Source organism: Apaloderma vittatum, unplaced genomic scaffold (genome assembly GCF_000703405.1).
Source record: "Apaloderma vittatum isolate BGI_N311 unplaced genomic scaffold, ASM70340v1 scaffold7330, whole genome shotgun sequence".
NCBI classification, from domain to species: domain Eukaryota; kingdom Metazoa; phylum Chordata; class Aves; order Trogoniformes; family Trogonidae; genus Apaloderma; species Apaloderma vittatum.
The window spans coordinates 13,650-32,961 of record NW_009692802.1 but is presented as its reverse complement, the minus strand read 5'-3'; the positions used below and the strand labels follow the sequence as shown (position 1 = coordinate 32,961).

At 41.1% G+C, this 19,312-nt stretch overlaps 1 protein-coding gene across 1 annotated transcript; it reads right to left on the bottom strand.

Moving 5' to 3' along the window:
- Window positions 1-7,395: 7,395 nt before the first annotated feature.
- On the bottom strand, window positions 7,396-8,112 carry LOC104273453 (fibroblast growth factor-binding protein 1-like). The gene has a single exon (XM_009868827.1). It carries the CDS (start codon window positions 8,110-8,112, stop codon window positions 7,396-7,398), a length of 717 nt encoding a protein of 238 aa, XP_009867129.1.
- Between the last annotated feature and the right edge of the window lie 11,200 nt (window positions 8,113-19,312).

The window sequence follows — 19,312 nt, the reverse complement described above, 5'->3', positions numbered from 1 at the left end:
CTTTCGGGTTAGAGAAGAAAAAAAACTACTACAGCTTTAATGAAACAATAATAATAGAAAATAATAGTGGAATGATAAAAGTAAAGAACTATATACAACTATAGATAATAGCCCGGTATTAAACCCGACTCCCTCTCCCGAACAGCAATCACCACTGATGCTGCAGAGCAGGAGGCACTGGGAAAAACCCAGGCTCAGCGGCGGTGGCGGGGAGATGGATACAGGGAGCTGGATTCGGGAACTCAGGATCCGGATCAAAAGCAGGAGATCGGACAGAGTCCTCTCTGGACACCGGCCATTGCAGAAGAGGGCAAAGAAGGAGAGGGCAGAAACTCTCCTGATCACCCAATTTATACTAAATATGACGTATATGGGATGGAATACTCTTGTTGGTCACCTGTCCTGTCTATTACTCCCCCGGACATGCAACCTTTTACTTCCTTGTGACCCCCTTTACTACCCGGCACCCCCAGCGTGGCACACAAGAGCCAGCAGTGGCCTTGGTCACTATAGGAATAAGTATAAGCAAGAGCCTGTCTGCATACCAGTCCCAGGCAGTAACTGTAAACATCAGGTGTTATCACTGCTAGTAGCAGGCAATGTCTACGAAAACATGCTGCTAACTTCAGAAAGTGCAGCCTTTTAGAAGAAACTAAAACTGAAAAGTAAAAATCACTAAATAGGACTGGGTTTTAGCTAAACCCAGGACAGGTATAAACCAAAAAAAAAATAATCAAAGGAAAACCCCAAAATAAAACCACAAAAAAAAATCCAGGAAAAATGGAATACCTACAGTTTTTAAGGGGAAGGGCTCAAAAAGCCAGCATATAAATGTTAGCAGTCAGAACACAAAGCAGTTTAAGGTAGTGAAGAAAGCTGCATCTGATTGAAATTTTAAGAAGAGTTTGGGCAGCAGAGTGTAATTACCTGGCTGGACATTGGCTAGGACATTATCAGCTAACGTCTTACAATGATAATAACCTGGGAGCATTAACGACCCTGTATAACTAACAACCTGATCATTACCCCAACGGGAGTGTTCTTGACCCAACTCCCCATCTGCAGCAGCACATACAACCCCTAATACTTCGCATGAGGATTGTTCAGAGGCAAGATGTCACCTGAAATCTCAAGCAAACCAGCACCCCCAATGTCCCAAATTTTCTCTGTCCACAAACTGACCTCTTTACCTCACTTCTGTGCCACTTACACGTGTAAGGGAGGAACAGAGAGTCTCTGAGATTAACATTTAACTGGAGTCCTCTGTACAGGATTCTAACACACACAGAACAAAGACCATGTTCATACCTTCAGACACAAAATTCTCTGGAAGCTTGTACTGAAGGGAGAAACTGCAGCCGTGCTTTGGAGGCCCCTTTGGAACAAGGGGTAGGAGCAGAGCTGCCATGACAAATACAGCTGTAAGATCTCAGCTGCTGTGGAATAGTCCAAAAGCAGTCCAAGGTTTTCCAGGGAATCACACCACCTCTAGAGGGACTCTGGAAACCACATCGCCTTCAGGCAACAAATGTAAACGTAACTCATATTGTATAAATAATATTATGTTATATAAGCAGACTCATTACCTATAATTAGCGCACATATTATGGATGTATGGAATACATTCCTGTTACAGATCATATTGTTCCTGGATTTTAAGATTCATCTTAACATCAAAAGCTCTGGCTGACTGGAACAGCTCTCCCCTTCCTTGGCATGCACAAAGCACCACAGAGTGCTTATACGTGCACACTCGCAGACAGTTTTCAACACGTTGCAGGCTCTCATTATATAACAAAGCCACTTTGATGTGTCTGTTTGTTGCCTAGAAATCAGTGTGAGACTTCTATGGTCCACTGGGAGCTTCAAGTTAATTAAGCATATCATTTCTTCACAGGGCCTGGTACGATCAGTGATTGAGGCAGCCAGGTAGCAGCAAGTTCATAGGAAGTCTTCACAGTTCTTCCACCTACTCATTAGCACTTCTTTCTCTTAAAACACCTATTGCTACCAAGATCAACAAGCAAATTTAGAAGTTCTAGTAGATGAATAAAATGCACACTTTACATGGGTAGGAGAATGTTTCCAGAGAAACCTGTTGTGTGAATCCTCATTAAAAAGATAAGCTGGGTCCTAACACATAATTTTCTGCTTGTCTAGCTTTATAGACAGGTGAGAAGATTTGTGACATGGCCAGTTCCCTCTCTTTATGTGGGACCTTGTGTCACCTCACTGCAGTAATGCAAACGGAAAGAGAGGCACCTGGATATCCTTTTGAAACCTCCAGGTGTTCAGCGTCTGATAACTCTAACCCCTATCTGGATTCTTTCACCAATCTTTGAAGAGAGGTGATCACTGCAGCTGGGGTTCAAAGTTTCCCTGCTCTTTCAAGGAAGGGAGTGGAAAGAAGCTCAAAGATGCTTGAATACAGGAATACCGACAGCAGTCTTGAGATCCATAGGCTTTGTTGTACTGCTTATAGTGCTAACAGGCAGGAGCTGTGCATACACCAGCCAGGGATGGGATGGTACCACCACCCTAGTGACAAGATTGCATGGAACTTCTGCAGGCTGGGGCCTGCTAAACTTCTCATTCCTGAAACTGGATTTTTCCATTTGATCAATTCCTAGTGTGCTAATCAAAGTGGCATCACTCTTGAAAATAGCCTAGAGGAACAAACAATATTATATATTGAAATGGAGTAAAAACCAGGCAAAGGAATGGGTGAGGTGCAGCATCTACCAACAAGTATTGAGCTGCCTTGCTCAGGGCAGTGTCAGTTTAAAAAAAAAATAAGGTAAGGGTTGAAAAGGGAGTGGAATTTATTATCTAGGTTCAGCTATGTCTACATGGGTTGAGCACGGCTGTGTAAAATATGTCTTGTCTGAACACTCAGTCTCCACTACGGTTGGTCAGATTCAGGTGAGGTGATGTCAGGCGGTAGATGCTCATTGGCCCCCTCAGGGGAAGAGAAGGGTAGGGCACACCTGGAAGCAGGAAGGTTAAGTCACTCACCTCTGTTCTCCTACAAGCAGTATTGCAATGTGGGAGATTAGATATGTAATCTGTGCTGCCACCAAAGTGGTAAACGAACAAAGAAGGTTGCAAAAGGAACGGAAACTCATTCAAATGAAATTGTATGTGAAAGTGAGCAGAAAATGCACTGCAGAAAATAATAAAAGAGTAAAAACTTTAAAGCTAAAGGAGCTGAAATTTTATAAATTCTTAAGTATTACTGCATTGCCAGAGCTATTTTCTGGACATTAACAATGTCTCCCCACTTTCTAATGAATGTAAAGATTATACCTACAATTTTTTAAGTAAGACTGTCGTATATTAGGAGATAATTTTGGAAAAATTCTTACTTTCATTTTTTTCTCTTTCCTTTAAAAAAAATAAATCCATTTTTTAACTCTCCAAAGTTTGGTGAGAATTCAAGAAGTTGTGGGAGTATGCAGGGCTGGGTCCACCCAAAAAGATCACTCATAGTTTAAAGCAGTTACCAAATGTATAAGTATCCCATATCCCTGAAACTTCATCTCTGAAGCTAGAACAGGTTTGCTATGTTCAAAAGCCCTACCCTTCTTTCCAACCAAATATTCAAATTGTAACACCCAGGGTTGTCTGAAGAAACCAGCTATGTTGTCTAGAGAACAAGCTACTTTTTCCTAAAGATATTCCTAATAATTCTAAAATACCTAAAAGTTAGCTGGATATTTTCAAGAACAAATACACACCTTTGTTGTACAGAATGATCTAATCATGATTCATGAGAAGGGGACCACTGCAACTCTAAACACCTCTGTTTGGTTCCCGATTCCACCGCTGATTTTGTCCCCATGATATTCAAGGTCATCCAGTCTTCTTATACCTTATTTTCCCAGTTGTAAAATGGGGCTGATTTTTCATAACTCAGACTGAAAGAAAGAACACTGAGATCCTTATGTTTTCAGTATGGTAGGACAGAGAACTTGGGCTGCACAGACATAATTTAAATCCATTGATTGTTTCCCTTGACTGTGTTCCTGCTTGCCCTGCTATAGGTTATTAGAGAGGTCACTGCCACCATTAGTCCAACGTATTCAAACATGAAGTTCTGACATGATGACACAGGTGCACCTGGGGAAAAGAGGTACAGATTAGAGCTCAGCTGTGAATTTTTCACAACGACTGTAGATGAAGAACACTAGGAAATGTTTTATTTCTCCTAAACAGCTTGACTCCAGAAGTACCAAAGTTATACTGACCTAACTGGCTTTGTAAATGCCCAGAAGCAAGAAACTTGTATGTGATTGCTGCCAAGCAATTGCTTTGTAGATGTGGGACTGAAACGCAAGGCTTGATAAGTGTAATGAGATCTTAGATGCACTTCGCAGTAGGCTTGCAGCCGGTGCTATCACAGAAAAGGCTGTTCATGAAGTTAAACTCCTGATAGATTTGCCTCAGAACCTGCAATTCTGAAATGTGCCCTTCTGAAGAACAGCCAAAACTACATACCCATGGAGGTCAAAAATCCCATCCTTTGGCTGAGACAGTTTTGAGATGTGCACTCTCACATTAGTCTGCCTTCCAAAGAAAAAGGCTGTAGAGAGATGTCCTTTTCCTCCTGATGCTCCACACCTTCCTTGTAAGATACTGGCATGATTGCAGGTGTTGCAGGTGAGATGCAGCCACAAACTGCTGAGATTGAGCACAGATTCCTCCTGCAAAGAGCCACGTGTGAAGATAGAAGTAAGTCCTGAAAGAAAACAAGAAGAGGAGGCAGCAGAAACATAACGCATCCCCAGAGAGGAACCTGCAGCTCCAACACGTGGATCCAGGTGCTGACAGTCCTGCATACGAAGATGTAACTCACAGCTCTGGAATCCCAAGCTGGAATTTGCTCTGGGATATGTCCCTGCAAGCTTGGCGTGCCTGACTGGCCGGCAGCCACCGAGAGAGCGGTGCCTCGCTCCCGGCACCTCAGAGCCGGCTAGATCACGCTTCAGGCACAAAGTACTTACCATGGTGCTCGTGAGGGTAATGGCATCTAAGGGTGATTAAGACTGCACATTTTCCAAAACATCTGGAGCAGCTGAGCTACTTAAGCCACTCCTGTCCCGTGCTCTAGTTCTCCTCTGGGATCACAACAGGTGTCTGTATACCAGATATTCGTAATTAATTGCTAGAGTGCATGATTGCTTGAGCCAAGTGTGTGCTCCTAATCCTTGCTCTGCATCTTCTGACTTTCTTATCTCAATGATTTCCTCATGTGAAGTGGTGTAGGCCAATACACAAGGTGTCTAGCAGCTGGAACTCACCTGCACTTTCAGTATTCACGTATCTACAGAATCACAGAATCGTTGAGGCTGGAAAAGACCTCTGGGATCATCAAGTCCAGCCTATGATTCAATCTTAATAATAAAGAGCTGGTAGCTGGTTTTCCTCCCTGCTTGGCAACATAATGGCTGTCTTACATTGCTCCTTGGTGCTCCTTTCTACTGGAATTTTGCTTTGCTGTGGGCATCAGTCAAACAGAATTTATCCCACACAAATTCAGTGTTTCCACTGGGCACGCAGAGGCTAGAACTTCAGTAAGGAAGAACCTGCTCTTTTTTTTGCCATTCAGACTTAGCAAAATACAGCTGAATCCTTCTCAAACACAGTTTGCCTGACTAATATCAGCATAACACCTTCAAGGCATTAGTCAAATAGACATTGCAATATTGTAAATAGCAAAAAATCTAAATGAATAATCATATGAAGTACTTATGAGAGCATTCAGAATACTGACCTCTTTAAAATACTGCAGCTAATACCTGAGCTGATACCATGTCTTCTTTACAACTCTGCCAAAATAATTTCAACCCTGTGTAAGCCAAAAAAAAAAAAAAAAGGAAAAAAAAGAACAGCTGTGTCTCTAGTAGCACTTTCTTATTGAGGCCTTCCATCTAAATTTGTTTTTTGCTAAGTTAAGTCTTCATTGCAAAGGAAATACTAACCGATAGTAAATAACGGGAAGGGCCTTTATTGCTGTAGCAAAAGGACAGAGTAGCATTAAAATGCTCCCCCCAGACATGCTCATTTAAATAAAGGGTATATGTGAGAATGAAGAAAAAGAGAAGTGGCAGGAGGTGAGTTACTCATAAGTACTCATTTTAAAAACATTATCTAAAGTATTCTAGCAATGAGTCAATTACAGAGAGGAACAGGCTATGTTTTCTCAAGAAACAGAACTATTAACTTAATTTGCTAGAAATGCTCAGGGAAATTGTATTTCATGAAAGTTCAAGTTTCTCCAAGTGGACTGGTGTGGTAGAAGACCATTCTTCTGAAGGCAGAACCACTGGAAAAGTGTAACTTTTATATTACATTTATTCCAGCAGAAGTTTCAGAAATTAGTAAAGGTCAGTTGTTGTCATTATTTAGCTTCATATTTTCTAAAATTTCTATTCTTGCAGAATTTTGATTTTTTTTTCTGTTGAAAATACAGATGAAATTTAATGAATAGAAAAGTATTTATTAGTGTTGTCCATGCATAAAGATAACAGACAATGAAACTTCGAAAGAATATACAGGCAGTGCCGAGAACAAGCGTTTAGTTGCTTAAGCAAGGAATCCAGTACTGATCCTATGTACCAACTTGTATAAGCCATTTTATCTCTGCATCTCTGTTTACCTGCTAGAAAAAAAATGAGTAAAATGTACTTCATACTATAGGATAAAAGAGAGAATTGAATTTTGCAAAGTTTTCTAGCATCCTTTTATGACGACAGAAAGCTGAAGCTTCGCAAAATTATGGAAAAATCTGAAAATCTTGTTGCCCATCATTATTAAAATGAGAAAAAACTAATGATAATGTAGTTCCATACAAAAATATTGGTTGCGCTGCCTGAGAAAGCTAGTCTGTAGAGTTACGAAAGTCTTTTTAAAACTGCTGTATAAGCAACACTTTGCCTAACTCCTGTGAAAGCTCAATTTTTGACTCAAGGTTAGCTTTTATATAGAAATCTAGTTAACAGAGAGAGAGAGAAAATATTTTTAATATATTTTGAAGTTTATTTTTCTTAGTAATTTTTAGTTTAAATGTATTGTACATAAGCAAAAAGTGCATAGCACTGAATTCATGACTTTGGCTGGCACAGCTCAAAGAGGGGCAAGGAGATTACTCATATACTTCTGTGAACACTATGTAACATCCTTGGGTAACAGCTGTGTAGCAATCTGCATGCAAATAAAAAACTGTAACATTTTCAACTATGTCAAGCGTAGCCTGCTACATATATACAAAATCCAAAAAAATATATTCCTTTTTTTCTTATATACACTATATAACATGAGAATAAAATCTAGAATAGTTTGCAGGAACTTAGATGAGACTGGACTTTCATGATACAGAGCTTTAGAAACACTTCCTCAGCACTTTTTGTCTTGGACCATTGTGATAAAAAACTTGCACAGAGAAAGGAAGCCTTCTGGACAGTATTCCTCAGCCACCTTACTCTGATCAATATAATCTATGTCTTCGACACAGTCTTGAGGACTGTGGTCTAGCTTTTTTTCAGTCACGGGGGCAGCTGCCAGAGTCTGAACCACTTCTTTCGCACGATGAATTGTGTTTCCCTTTGCAGGACTCTCTGATGTTAGCAGGCTTGAGCGCGTCAGCTTGAGATGAGCACTTTGTGGGCCTTTCCTACAAACTTTAGATTTCAGGACACTTTTAGGGTCTTGACAGATCTGCTTCTGCTTCTTTAGGGATCGAGAAACTTGCTTCCAGTAGGATTTCTGGTTTGCTGCATACTGTGCACAGGTGGAAGGGTGTCCAGAGAATTCACACCAGAACTCGCTGTCACCGTGCTTGCACTCTATGTGCACAGTAGCAGCATTCATGTCAGTCACTGCCCAGGTGCACTCAGCATTTTCCTTGGTTTTAAACTTGCCTTTAGGAGCTGATTTTCCTCCTTTTGACTTCTGCCCTTTTTCATTATCTTGGTTAGATTCAGTTTGGTTTTTTCCACTGACCTCTATTCCCTTTCTTCCCTTTTTTCGTTCCTTATGTCTTTCAGAGTTGGCTAGTAGCACCTGGGAGACTAGAATCAACACACAAAGGAGTCCAAAACTTTTGATCTTCATGGTCTCTGTTTTGCTTGTTACCTGCCTTCAAAACAAACAAACAAACAAAAATATAAAAACATTTTCATTTCAGGCTGGACTCTGTTTGACAGTTGCAGTACTTCAGACACAGTAATTGCACTGCTCTTGGATAGCTCTTAAAACGATGTTACTGGCAAAATCCTTTGTCCTTTGTGTGAATAACACCTGGTTTCTAGAACCACTATGTAATATCCTTGAGAACTGTAGATGGCTGTGGAGTAAGTCCTTCTGATCCAATTGCTCGATTATCTATGCAATGTGGAACAGAAGAGAGTTACTCCCAGGATGTGCAACTGCCCAGTGATCTTGTTCTACAGTCAGAGTAGAAATTGAAACCTGAGATTTGTCAACCTTAGACAGGTATCTTAAGTTATAAGACATAAAAAGTTGTTGTTCCCATGATCTTCCTTTTTGTAAACGGCACATAAGTCATATTGACTCCATCCTCTGGCCATTCTTCAAAAACATGCCAGACAGAAGGGAAATCATTTGGTTCAAGTTGGGCAAAATTATTTCATAGGTATTCTGGAAATTGTCTTTATTTGCTTGCTATGCCAGTATTTCAGTTCCCTGTTGAAAAAGAAAAGGTTAGTAGACTTTCCAGACACCAAAAAGTAACTATTGATTCTTTGCTGCCCTGGCTGATAAACTAATAGAACTATCCTTTTGCTTTTGAAGACACCTGCAGTGTACTGGGCTGTGTATAAAGCTACCAAACCCAAGGGGTAAATGTGCAAGTTCAGATCTGAAATATAGCTAGTTAGCAAATCATTAACAAGCTGATCCCTACGTCTGTGCAGAGCACATTTATTTCCGTCGGTGTTTCTCTTTATGAAGTTGCTTTCCCGATCAGAGCATACTAAAATAGTAGAGAGTTTAGAGCTGGCATTTAGTTAATTAAATCCCTAAATGTATTTTTTTCAGATGTTTCCACCATAGCTACTTTTGTAGCCAAGTTTCCATGTTAGAAAGCAGAAATTCATGTGTAGGCATGTTAATAAAGAACCTATTTCAACATTCAACTGTCTGCAAATATCTTTAGTTACATTAAGATAGAATATATAGGAAGCACCAGATGGGAGCAGGTCCTATTTCTGTATAGTTCTTGTTACTTGACTTGCTTCATGACTTATACTACATACAGAGATTTTCACTCCATAAATCCCTCTTTAGAGAACATCATGTAGTATGTACAGTTCTGTTGCAAACACAGGAACAAATAACATTAAAAGGAGTAATGATGTGACAGTTACCTCCTGCTGCAAGTGGAATAGTGCGAAAGTAAGAAAACTAAGACATACCTTGCACAGGGCTTGGCGATACCCAAATGCAACTCCTGATGCAACTGGCCTCTTTCAAAAAGAATCAGAGCTAGTTGTAAAAGCAGCGAGGTATTTATAAAGGCAGAGACACACCTTCAGGTCTCCAGCAAAACTATTACAACACAATAGGATACTTCAGTGCCATGTTCGTTTAACTCTGACACACCTCCTTGGAAAAGTGCCAGTTCTCACAAGAAAACCCCAAACAGCTACGGTGGGGTGACAAGGTGTGTGTGCGTAAATTAGACGTTGCTTTAGCCAAGTCCTTCCCGCTTCATGAACAATAAGAACTTTATTAGATCATGAGCTTCTCTAAAAGAGCTTTTCCCAGCCACTGAGGGATGTTTCTCCGACACCCTCAGCAAGCTGCACTACCACTGTGTTTAGCAGAATTTGGGGAGTAGCATTCAGTGATTCTTTGTGAAATGAAAACCATTCCACACAGAATTTCAAAGTTACCTTTTGAACATGTCATTACCTCCTGTCACAAAACCGTGTTGGAGAATATTTAACAATCAAAATAGTTAATTGCTCTGCATTAAAGACAGTATTCATGAAGTTCAGGAAGGACAAGTGTAGAGTCCTGCATCTGGGGAAGAACAATGCCAAGCACCAGTACAGATTAGGGGTCGCCTTGCTGGAAAACAGCCCCGTGGAGAAAGACCTTGGAGTTCTAGTGGACAGTAAGTTGTCCATGGGACAGCAATGTGCCCTTGTGGCCAAGAGGGCCAATGGGATCCTGGGGTGCATTAAGAAATGTGTGTCCAGAAGGTCTAGAGAAGTTCTCCTCCCTCTCTACTCTGCCCTGGTGAGATCACACCTGGAATATTGTGTCCAGTTTTGGGCTCCCCAGTTCAAGAGAGACAGGGATCTGCTGGAAAGACTCCAAGAGAGAGCTACGAGGATGATTAAAGGACTTGATCATCCCTCCTATGAAGAGAGACTGAGAGAACTGGGGCTGTTTAATCTTGAAAAGAGAATGCTGAGAAGGGGTCTTATTAATGTACACAAATATCTGAGGAGTAGGTGTCAAGAGGAAGGTGTTGGTCTCTTTTTGGTCATGCCCAGTAATAGAACAAGGAACAATGGGTGTAACCTAGAACATAGGAAGTTCCATCTCAACACGAGGAGTAACTTCTTTACTGTGAGGGTGACGGAGCACTGGCACAGGCTGCCCAGAGAGGCTGGGGGGTCTCCCTCTCTTGGGGCCACTTTTCCTGTGTGGCTGCCCTAGGGGATCCTGCTCTGGCACGGGCGTTGGACTAGATGATCTCTAGAGGTCCCTTCAAACCCCAAACATTCTGTGATTCATTGCAGAGAGATGGTCACAAGCACACATCTCAGAAATAAATTTGATTTCCCTAAGAATTGGTGGCTGTATGGGGTCTAAGAGCTAGCAACAACTGCACAGCATTGCTCTATGTTGCTCCCTCCCTGCCAGCTTTTGTGTTTGTAAAGATGGGGGTTACATGAGATTTCATTATTGGACCACATCCAATGTATATTAACCTGAAAAAGATGATGTCTGTGACAGAACAAGCATTAAATAAATATAAAAATGCATTCTGAGTTAGGAATCCCCTAAGGAATAGAGTAGCAAGCACCTTTCTAGCTTGGTTGCTTCTTATGGTTTTACTGGAGAAAAGTGGAATACTTGTTATAAATACCTGAGAAATACTTGCAAAATAAAAATGGGATGCAAGAAGAGACCCAAGTAGAAACTGGTGTATGATATTGGCAGGTCTTCTAGTTTGACTCTTTCCTATCAGATAAGACTGGAACGAGACAAAGCAACAAAGCTACAGGAAAAGCATTGTCTGTACTGTTTTGGTGATGAGGGGAGAATTTTCTGTAAAAAAAAAAAATCAGAAGCAAAAAAGGAAAAAAAAGTGGAATCCTACAATGAGCGCTGGACAGAAATGTGAGGAACGGGATTAATTTACTTGAAATATTACGGGTCTGACGTGTGTGCTGGGAATCTATGTATATTCAGCTATATATGCTTTCCGATTAAGTTCAGCCAGCAGATCTGCCTTGTGCACCTTTAATTGGCACGGGATAGTACGGAACAATTCACAGCAGTCCACTAAATGTGAAAGATTTATGCTTACCACTGGCAAGGACTAATGAATAGTGGTAAGGATGACTTAAGGATCAGAAAATGTTTAACAGTGTGTCAGGCTGTATGGGAATCCAAAAATGAGGATAATGTAAGAGGTAAGTAGAAAGAGACTATCTTGCTCAGGAATCCTAAACTAACACCACATGGGATGCACAGGATGATGTGGAGCATTAGTATTTAGCAGGGATCCTCAAAACTGTGAGCTGAACTAATGTTGCTATGTGGCCTGGCTAATAAGCCTCTCGTCAGGGCAAATTATTCTGGGGACAGTGTCAAACCAAACTGGCTATGCTACCTCAGGTTCTGGCACTATTTCAGGTATGGCTTTATCATGTCCCGTTGCCTTGTGCAAGCATACTCTAAATTGATTTCTGTGTGACAGATTCCTGGGTTGGTACAGGCGTATCACCAAAACCACCCCCATCACACCACCAACACACACCTCCTTACTGTGGCTGGACAATGTCTACAAACTGAGTAGAAGGTCACAAATTATGTAAGGAACCACGGGCAACGGGGCCAAGCACAAGGTTGACAGTAAGGAACTACACATTCCTGTCTCAGCTCTACCACAGACAGAGATATTACCTAGGACATGCCAGATATGCTTGCATTAAGGCAACACTGATAGAGCTAACATCAGCAGATGGGGGTAAGAAATGAGATGCAGCCCTCTTCTAGTTCTAATCCTCCTTCTCATAAAGATAAGATTTTATTTTTATCTTAGTAGGAATTCTAAATGACTTACATAGGCACTTTTTTTATTTTTTCTGATGTATACACAGTGATCTCCATTGAATTACTTTTACAGGCAGGAAAAACCTAATACAATAGGTCCTGCATAGGCGAAGGGAACCAAGATCAGCTGAGAGTTATAGCGTGGTTTGGAACATTTTAAGTATTGACTAGATCAGTGGTGAAATTCTTCCACACCGTGGTGTGGCTGCAGAGTGATACAGGGTAAACGTGAATTGAGTTGAAGACAGACTATATATGGGCCAAGATCTGTTATATTAGGAAGATTCTTTCCTGGCTGCTGACTACATTTCTTGAGGTTATGTCTGGGATTTTGTAAACCATATCTGATCCGAACTGATGGAATCAACGGTATTTTTTTCAAGAAAGATGCAGCAATCATCTTCTCTACCTTTTACTTTGAGAAATCAAAGCAACTTAGATTTCCTTCCTAGTTTTTCTCTAATACAGTCCTGGTCAGAAAAAAGGGACTCTCAAAAGTCTGGTTTTGATATCAGTCATAGCTTTGGTCTTTGTTTTTAGGATCCTTTCCATGAAGCTTAAAGCTCTTCCGTAAATTAATTAAGCTGGACCACTAAATATACATGTGCATAGATACACAGATCTCTATATGATATAACACAGTATAATGCAATAAATATAATGCAATAATATAATAACTATAATAAATAGCATATAAATATAATTAATATAATGAAGACAATAAATATACTAACTATAATAAATATAATAACTATAGATACATTGACTGTTTTTCTCCTTTTCACTATAGCTCATTAATAGTAACGGTTTTAGTTGCATATTTGTGGAAATAAGGGGTGCATGTGCATGGAGAGAGAAGAATAGATGGATCTATCCTGACTAAGAAAGTATATTGCATAAGCTCTTACATGTTTATCAGCGCCTGTTTTTGTGGGGTTTGGCATTGGTTCCTAGCACTTGTTATGGATTAACATTTCAAGCCCATTTTTAAAATATAGTGGGAAAATGGGAGCCAGAACCAAGAAAGTGCTCCAGAAAAAGAAAACCAGGAACCAAGAATGGAAAAGCAGGGGCTTTATGGCGTAGGAGACTGCTGGTTTTGGCTGGGATGGAAATAATGTTTTATAACAGCCCATATGGTGCCGTGTTTTAAATTTGTGACTAGAACAGTGCGAGTAACATCCCGATGTTTTAGCTACCGCTGAACAGCATCAAGGCCTACCCTGCTTCTCACTCTGCCCCCTCTCCAGTGAGCAGGCTGGGTGGGGTCAGGCAAGAGATGAGCAGAGGACACCTCCCAGAGAGCTGACCCCAGCTGCCCAAAGGGACCTAAGGGATATTCCAAACCTCGGGATGTTGTGGGCAGCAACAGAACTGGGAGGTCTTCCTGGAGTGGCTGTTGCTTGGAGACTGGCTGGGCCTCAGCTTGCTTGTGAGAGGTGCAGAGTGAATGACTTCACACCAGTCGGTAGGTTCTTTTCTCCCTCCACTTATTAAGCTGTCTTTATCTCAACCAACATTTTTTTTTTCTCTTTTGCTCTTCTGTTTCTCTCCTCCGTCCCACTGGGGAGGGAGAATGAGTGAGTGGCTGGTGGGTGCTTCATTGCCACCTGGGGTCAAGCCACCACAGAGATTTCAATCCTGCTAATAAATAACATAAATTTCTATTTCAGTAGCTTCTAGTTGGAAAGAAACTAACAGAGTCTTCAGTCCATGTGCAGAACTCTCCCTTCGCTAAAAATACTGATGGTCAAGCTACACCGCCTGGGCTCCATGACTCAACTGCTTTGCCGATTTAGATTCCTAGATTTGAAGAACTTATTTCAGCTATGTGGAAAAAGTGATCTTGGGCTAGCACAAGCTATTCCTCCACAAGTCATGTCAGCCAGCATAGCGTGCCCTGACAGGATCAGCCATAAAGATCAGCGTGTTTGGGTATACAGTGGATAGAAACCGTTAACAAAGGAAAAGGTTTCTTGACCCATCTTTCCAAGTTCTAGTGCAACTTCCTAGGGTTAGCAGAAGCTGAAAGGACACACATCACTTGGCACTTATAGCAGATTTGGGGTTTGCTCAGCTAACCAAGAGAAGTCATAACAACTCTGTCAACAACGTTCTTTCAAAAGTCAGTGTTTTTTCTTGCATCATTTCTAACTCTACAGCTCCTCCATGTGGAGATAATTAACAAGAAATTAATAATCCTAAATACTAAGTAATACTTTTTTTAATACTAGCAGTATTCTAAACATTGAGGACATTTTTAAAGGTATTGAAGCTTGTTCAGCCAGCAACCCATTTTCTGAAAACAAGTGAAAAGCAATGCAGTAATTCTTCTGTACATCAGAACACTACTGCTAATACTGTGGTGTTACAGTTCAAATTCTAATTTAAATTACCCTTTACTCTATTAACACATGAATTACACAAACTGCCTTTTTGTTATTTATGTTTAATTTTATTTGTTCCTGTATGCCTGTACAGGAATCTCACATCCGTGTCCTACTTCACACTATGAGGGAATTTGGAGATTTTTTCCCATGTGTTGGTAAAGAGGAGCTAAATCCTGATCAAGTAACCTGCCAGTTGGGCACAGCTGAAAGCTTATCTAGTAAAGAACAGTCTTCCCATAACCACTTCCCACACTGCCTGTCTGCAGCCTTCAGAAACCGAGTCCTATATTACTTAAAGCAATATTTAAAACATTTATCTATTGATTGAGAATTATCATCTGTATGTCGATGATGACACAGTTCGAATTACTTTATTAAATACTAATAAGCACTAGGCTTGGGGCAAACTGAAAAGATAAAAGAACCACCTGATGCTCTGCAGAGATTTTGGAGAGTAGATGCTGGCACCCACCATGCCCTTGCACCCCTCCAGGAGGAATAAGGGTGATATGAAGAAAGACTGTATCTCCTCTGCCTGTTCTCACAGCTGAAATGAAAACAACCAAATGTCCTCAAAGGTTGTTCAGATAGGTTTCAGTCATTGCAAGGATATCCAATGTGTGCCTGCAACTTGCAAAAAGTTTGGACTGAAGGCTTACGGTGCTGCTAGATTTGGCCTGCCAACCACTCTCTTAATAAATGACCAATAATCTGAACTCACCTTTACTAAAGATTAGTGCAAGAGTGCATCTCACACGTGGCAAAACAATCTTTCCTGATGCTTTCATAAAGTGTTTCCTTAATCCAGGCCTCAGAATAGTTGGGGATGCTGGTGGGATTCTGTTCGTTATCTCTGATCAGGCTTTAAAATAAATGGAGCTAATCAATCCCTTCTGACAACAGTGTTGAAATACAGTCGAGCTCAGTGAAGAAACCTTAGTCTGTCCTTGTTTCACCACCACTAAAACCCCCAAACTGCTCTGAACTAGGGTAAGCTGCTGACTGAAGTGCTGACTACAGCCCAAAAGGGCACGATGGCTGCCCCACAGCTAAGGCAGGGAGCGAGATGGGGTGCACCAGACAGGCTCCTTTCACTGCAGCATTAGGTTGAAATCAAGAAGAAAAAACAACATTTGGGCAGTTTCTGCAATGAAAATATAAAATCAGATTTTTGAAGATGAATAAAATTTATAAAGTGACCTCATAAAATAGTTTCAAAATGGTGATTTATTTTAAGGATGGTATAAAATAAAGTGACTACAAAGGGCAAAAGTAACCTTTTTCATTGTTGTCTTCTCGCCATATAGACATTTTAAAATTTTTTGGGGGGGGAATAAGTGGTGAAATCTTGGCATTCTCAAGGGCACTTTCCTGCTCACCCATCACTGTATGTATTCTGTTCCTCCAGCTATCCTAGACCAATTGCTTACTATTTGTACAAACCTTTTTTTAATATAAAAACACAGTCTAGCTTCAAAATATTGGTTTTGTTCTTCTCCTTAACAGCTCCTTCCCCCCTCTCCTGAATCAATATATTTATGATAAAGAACAAAAAAACCCAAAGAGTAATCATTCTAATCAAGTACATAACTAGATCTGTTGCGTTCAGATGAGAGATTTGCATTAAACTATGTGCTGGCACACACAGGCAGGTCTGTATTCGCTGGGCACTTTACAGCACGGAAGATTTATGCTTGGAAGAACTAATGAGATGTGGACAAAGAGATATGCACACAGATAAAATAATAAGCAGCAAGACATGAGAAAGAGATGGAGTTTGCAGGGCAGAATTTCATTATTGCTATCTATATGCACAACCTACTGACAACAGTCACCAAAAAGCTGCATAACGGGCTGGCTCTGTTTGAGAGCTCTCACCGCTTATTCAGGGTTCAAAGCTGGGGCATGTGAGGGATAGACTTTGTTCCCAGGTGTGTACTCATCTAGTAGAATTACAAAAAATGTGGGTTAAGTTTTCATTTCTCCTTAAATACACACCTAGTACTGTTTAACATACCAGCTTCTGTAAAAACAGCCGCTGTCACAGAGGCCCCTTTACAAGTCTCTGTTTCCTACAGTTTTAAAAGTGGGTAGTGATACTTATCTATGTCAGAGAGATGCAAAAAGCTTACATTGATATTTCTTTTTTTGCAGACATCCTGAAATGTGCAAATAGAAGGCAGTGTGGAAATTAAATGTATTACAATTTTAAACAACTTCTACAACCGAGAAACTTACTTCTAGCTGAGTTCAATGCTCTGTTGTATCCAGTTTTCCTTCCTAGGTCTACAGGGTGAAAAGTGATGCACATAGACTAAGCTGTTATGAAAAGTACAATAACAATTAAACGGTTGTATGTGTCTAAAAAGCAACAATTATCTTTGTTCTGGATAACTTTTAGGTAGCACACACACATGATGACAGGGAAAATTAATTATATGAGGATTTCCTTTTCAGTTGGATTTCTTCCTCTCAGATATTTACAATGTGCTTTTCTATTCACAGATGCTGAAGGCAGTCAGTTTTCTATGCTGGTTTTGAGTCCTTGACACACATTTTCTTTGCTTATGTAAATTATGCTGAAGCTGCAAAGCAGTAATATACTGCTATTTACTATCTATGTTCAACCAATACGTAGATGGTGAAAAAGGGACATCATACAGCCCAGAAGAAGAATTTGTAGAGTGCTACAGATTTAAGGTAATCTTTAATGTTCGTTCCTGGGTTTCTCCAGAAACACTGGAGAAAGATCCTCCACAAAAAATATAACTAAGAGTGAGGAAGAAAAAAGTTGACCCGTTCCATCTCTGTGGTTGATCTATTGTATTTCAAATGAATTATGTTCCTGCGAAAGGACACTGCTGCTGCTGAGGTAAAATATGTAGCACTCTATAAAAAGTTTTATAGTTCCCTAAGCTGAAAGAAGACAGTGTTTCTTACTTCTTTCTGTTGTTGATTCACCCAGAGCCAAGAAGATGTCCACACATCATTCAATCAGCATGAAACGAAACCAAAGTCTACTGAACTGATTTCAACAATGCAAAATATTTCAGGCCCAAGAAGGCAGGAGAAGCAGATGGCAACAGATGACGTTCCTCATTGGTGTTACTCAGTGGCTCTTACCTCTTTTTGTCTGACACATTGTGAAAAAATACCTCCATTCATCCAGGCTTGGTTCACCTTTGTGGCAGATGTGCTGTAGGTTTCTATGGGGATGTTTCAATGACAGGTCTTGGAACATTCTTCTGTTGAGAGAAAGCAGTGCAGGATGGGTCATGTGGGACAGCAGTACTTGAGGCAGGTCACAGGGAAAAGCAAAGAACTTGTACCGTGTCTTCACAGCCTGCTCCAACACCCACCCTCAGGGCACATCCACTCCCAACGGTGTGTGCTTCCCCACGCAAACACTTGAGCCTCAGTTTCATTTGTACCCTGTGATGCACCAGAGAGCCATGACGGTTTCAGGGGATGCCTTTTGTCCACACACACAGGAAGCCCACTCTACGCTTCCCTCCTGTCACCTTCCCACGCCGACCACCTCTCCAGCACCATCATGAGGGCACCAGGTAACCTTCTCTGGCTGCAAACACGGATTTGTGCATTCCCACATTCGATTTCTGGAGTGCCCAAGGCAGTGGAACAGCTCGGTCGCTCACTCACAGCAGCCACGTCATAAAAGTGGGGCAAGAGGGGAGAGCGGTGGGCAGCGCTCCCGCCTGCCTGCCAGGCTGGTTTAGCGGAGGAGACGTCGAGGCCCCTCTGTCGGAGTTCAGAGCCTGACTCACTCATCCTTTCCTTCGTCGGGAAGTTTCTAGCCCTCTTCAGCTCCTAGGGGAATTCTTCACTTTATTGCAGCCACGTTCACAGGGAGGGCAGGCCCCCTCACACACCATGTTACGCTGGGAAGGCAAACAAAGGGGCAACCGACTTCACCTTCTGCACGTTAATTTTTACGGGTGGCAGTGACAGAGTAACGCAGTTTTGCAGGTCAGCAGCCAGCAGAGCTATAAGGACACCTCTGTTTCCCCTCCTGACTACGACCACCGTGAGCCCGGAGGCAGCAGGAACACACTGAGGGCCCGATGCCTACGGTGAACAGCTGGTTATGCAAACAGTTTTATAACCTGCGGAGAAGGGCAGGGAAGGGAATGTGAACTTCTGCTCCAAATCAGACATCAGCTTCATTTTTTTTTAATTCTTGCTCTGTAGGTACATAAGCAATGTAGTTACACTGGTAATTCAGCGACTGGCCTCCCGCCTGTTGGTTATGCAGTTCACTTTGCATACAAGTTGTGGAAATTAAATAAACAGATTCTCAGTAAGTCTAATATGATGCATTCATGAGGTAACATCAATGACTTATTATCATACTGGCTGCATCACTTCCACTTTGCTTTCTTAATCCTGTTTTCATATACATATCACATACAATCATTTTACAATGACAAAAAGTATGAGAACAACTCTCTTGTTTGTAAGGGGAAAAGCAGATAGTCAAAAGAAGCCTTGTGCTGCATTTGATTTCAGAGAAAAAAGCAGGAATTGTAAAATACAACAGCAGGACAAACAGAAAAAATAAAAATAAAAGCAATCATTTTTTAAGCTCC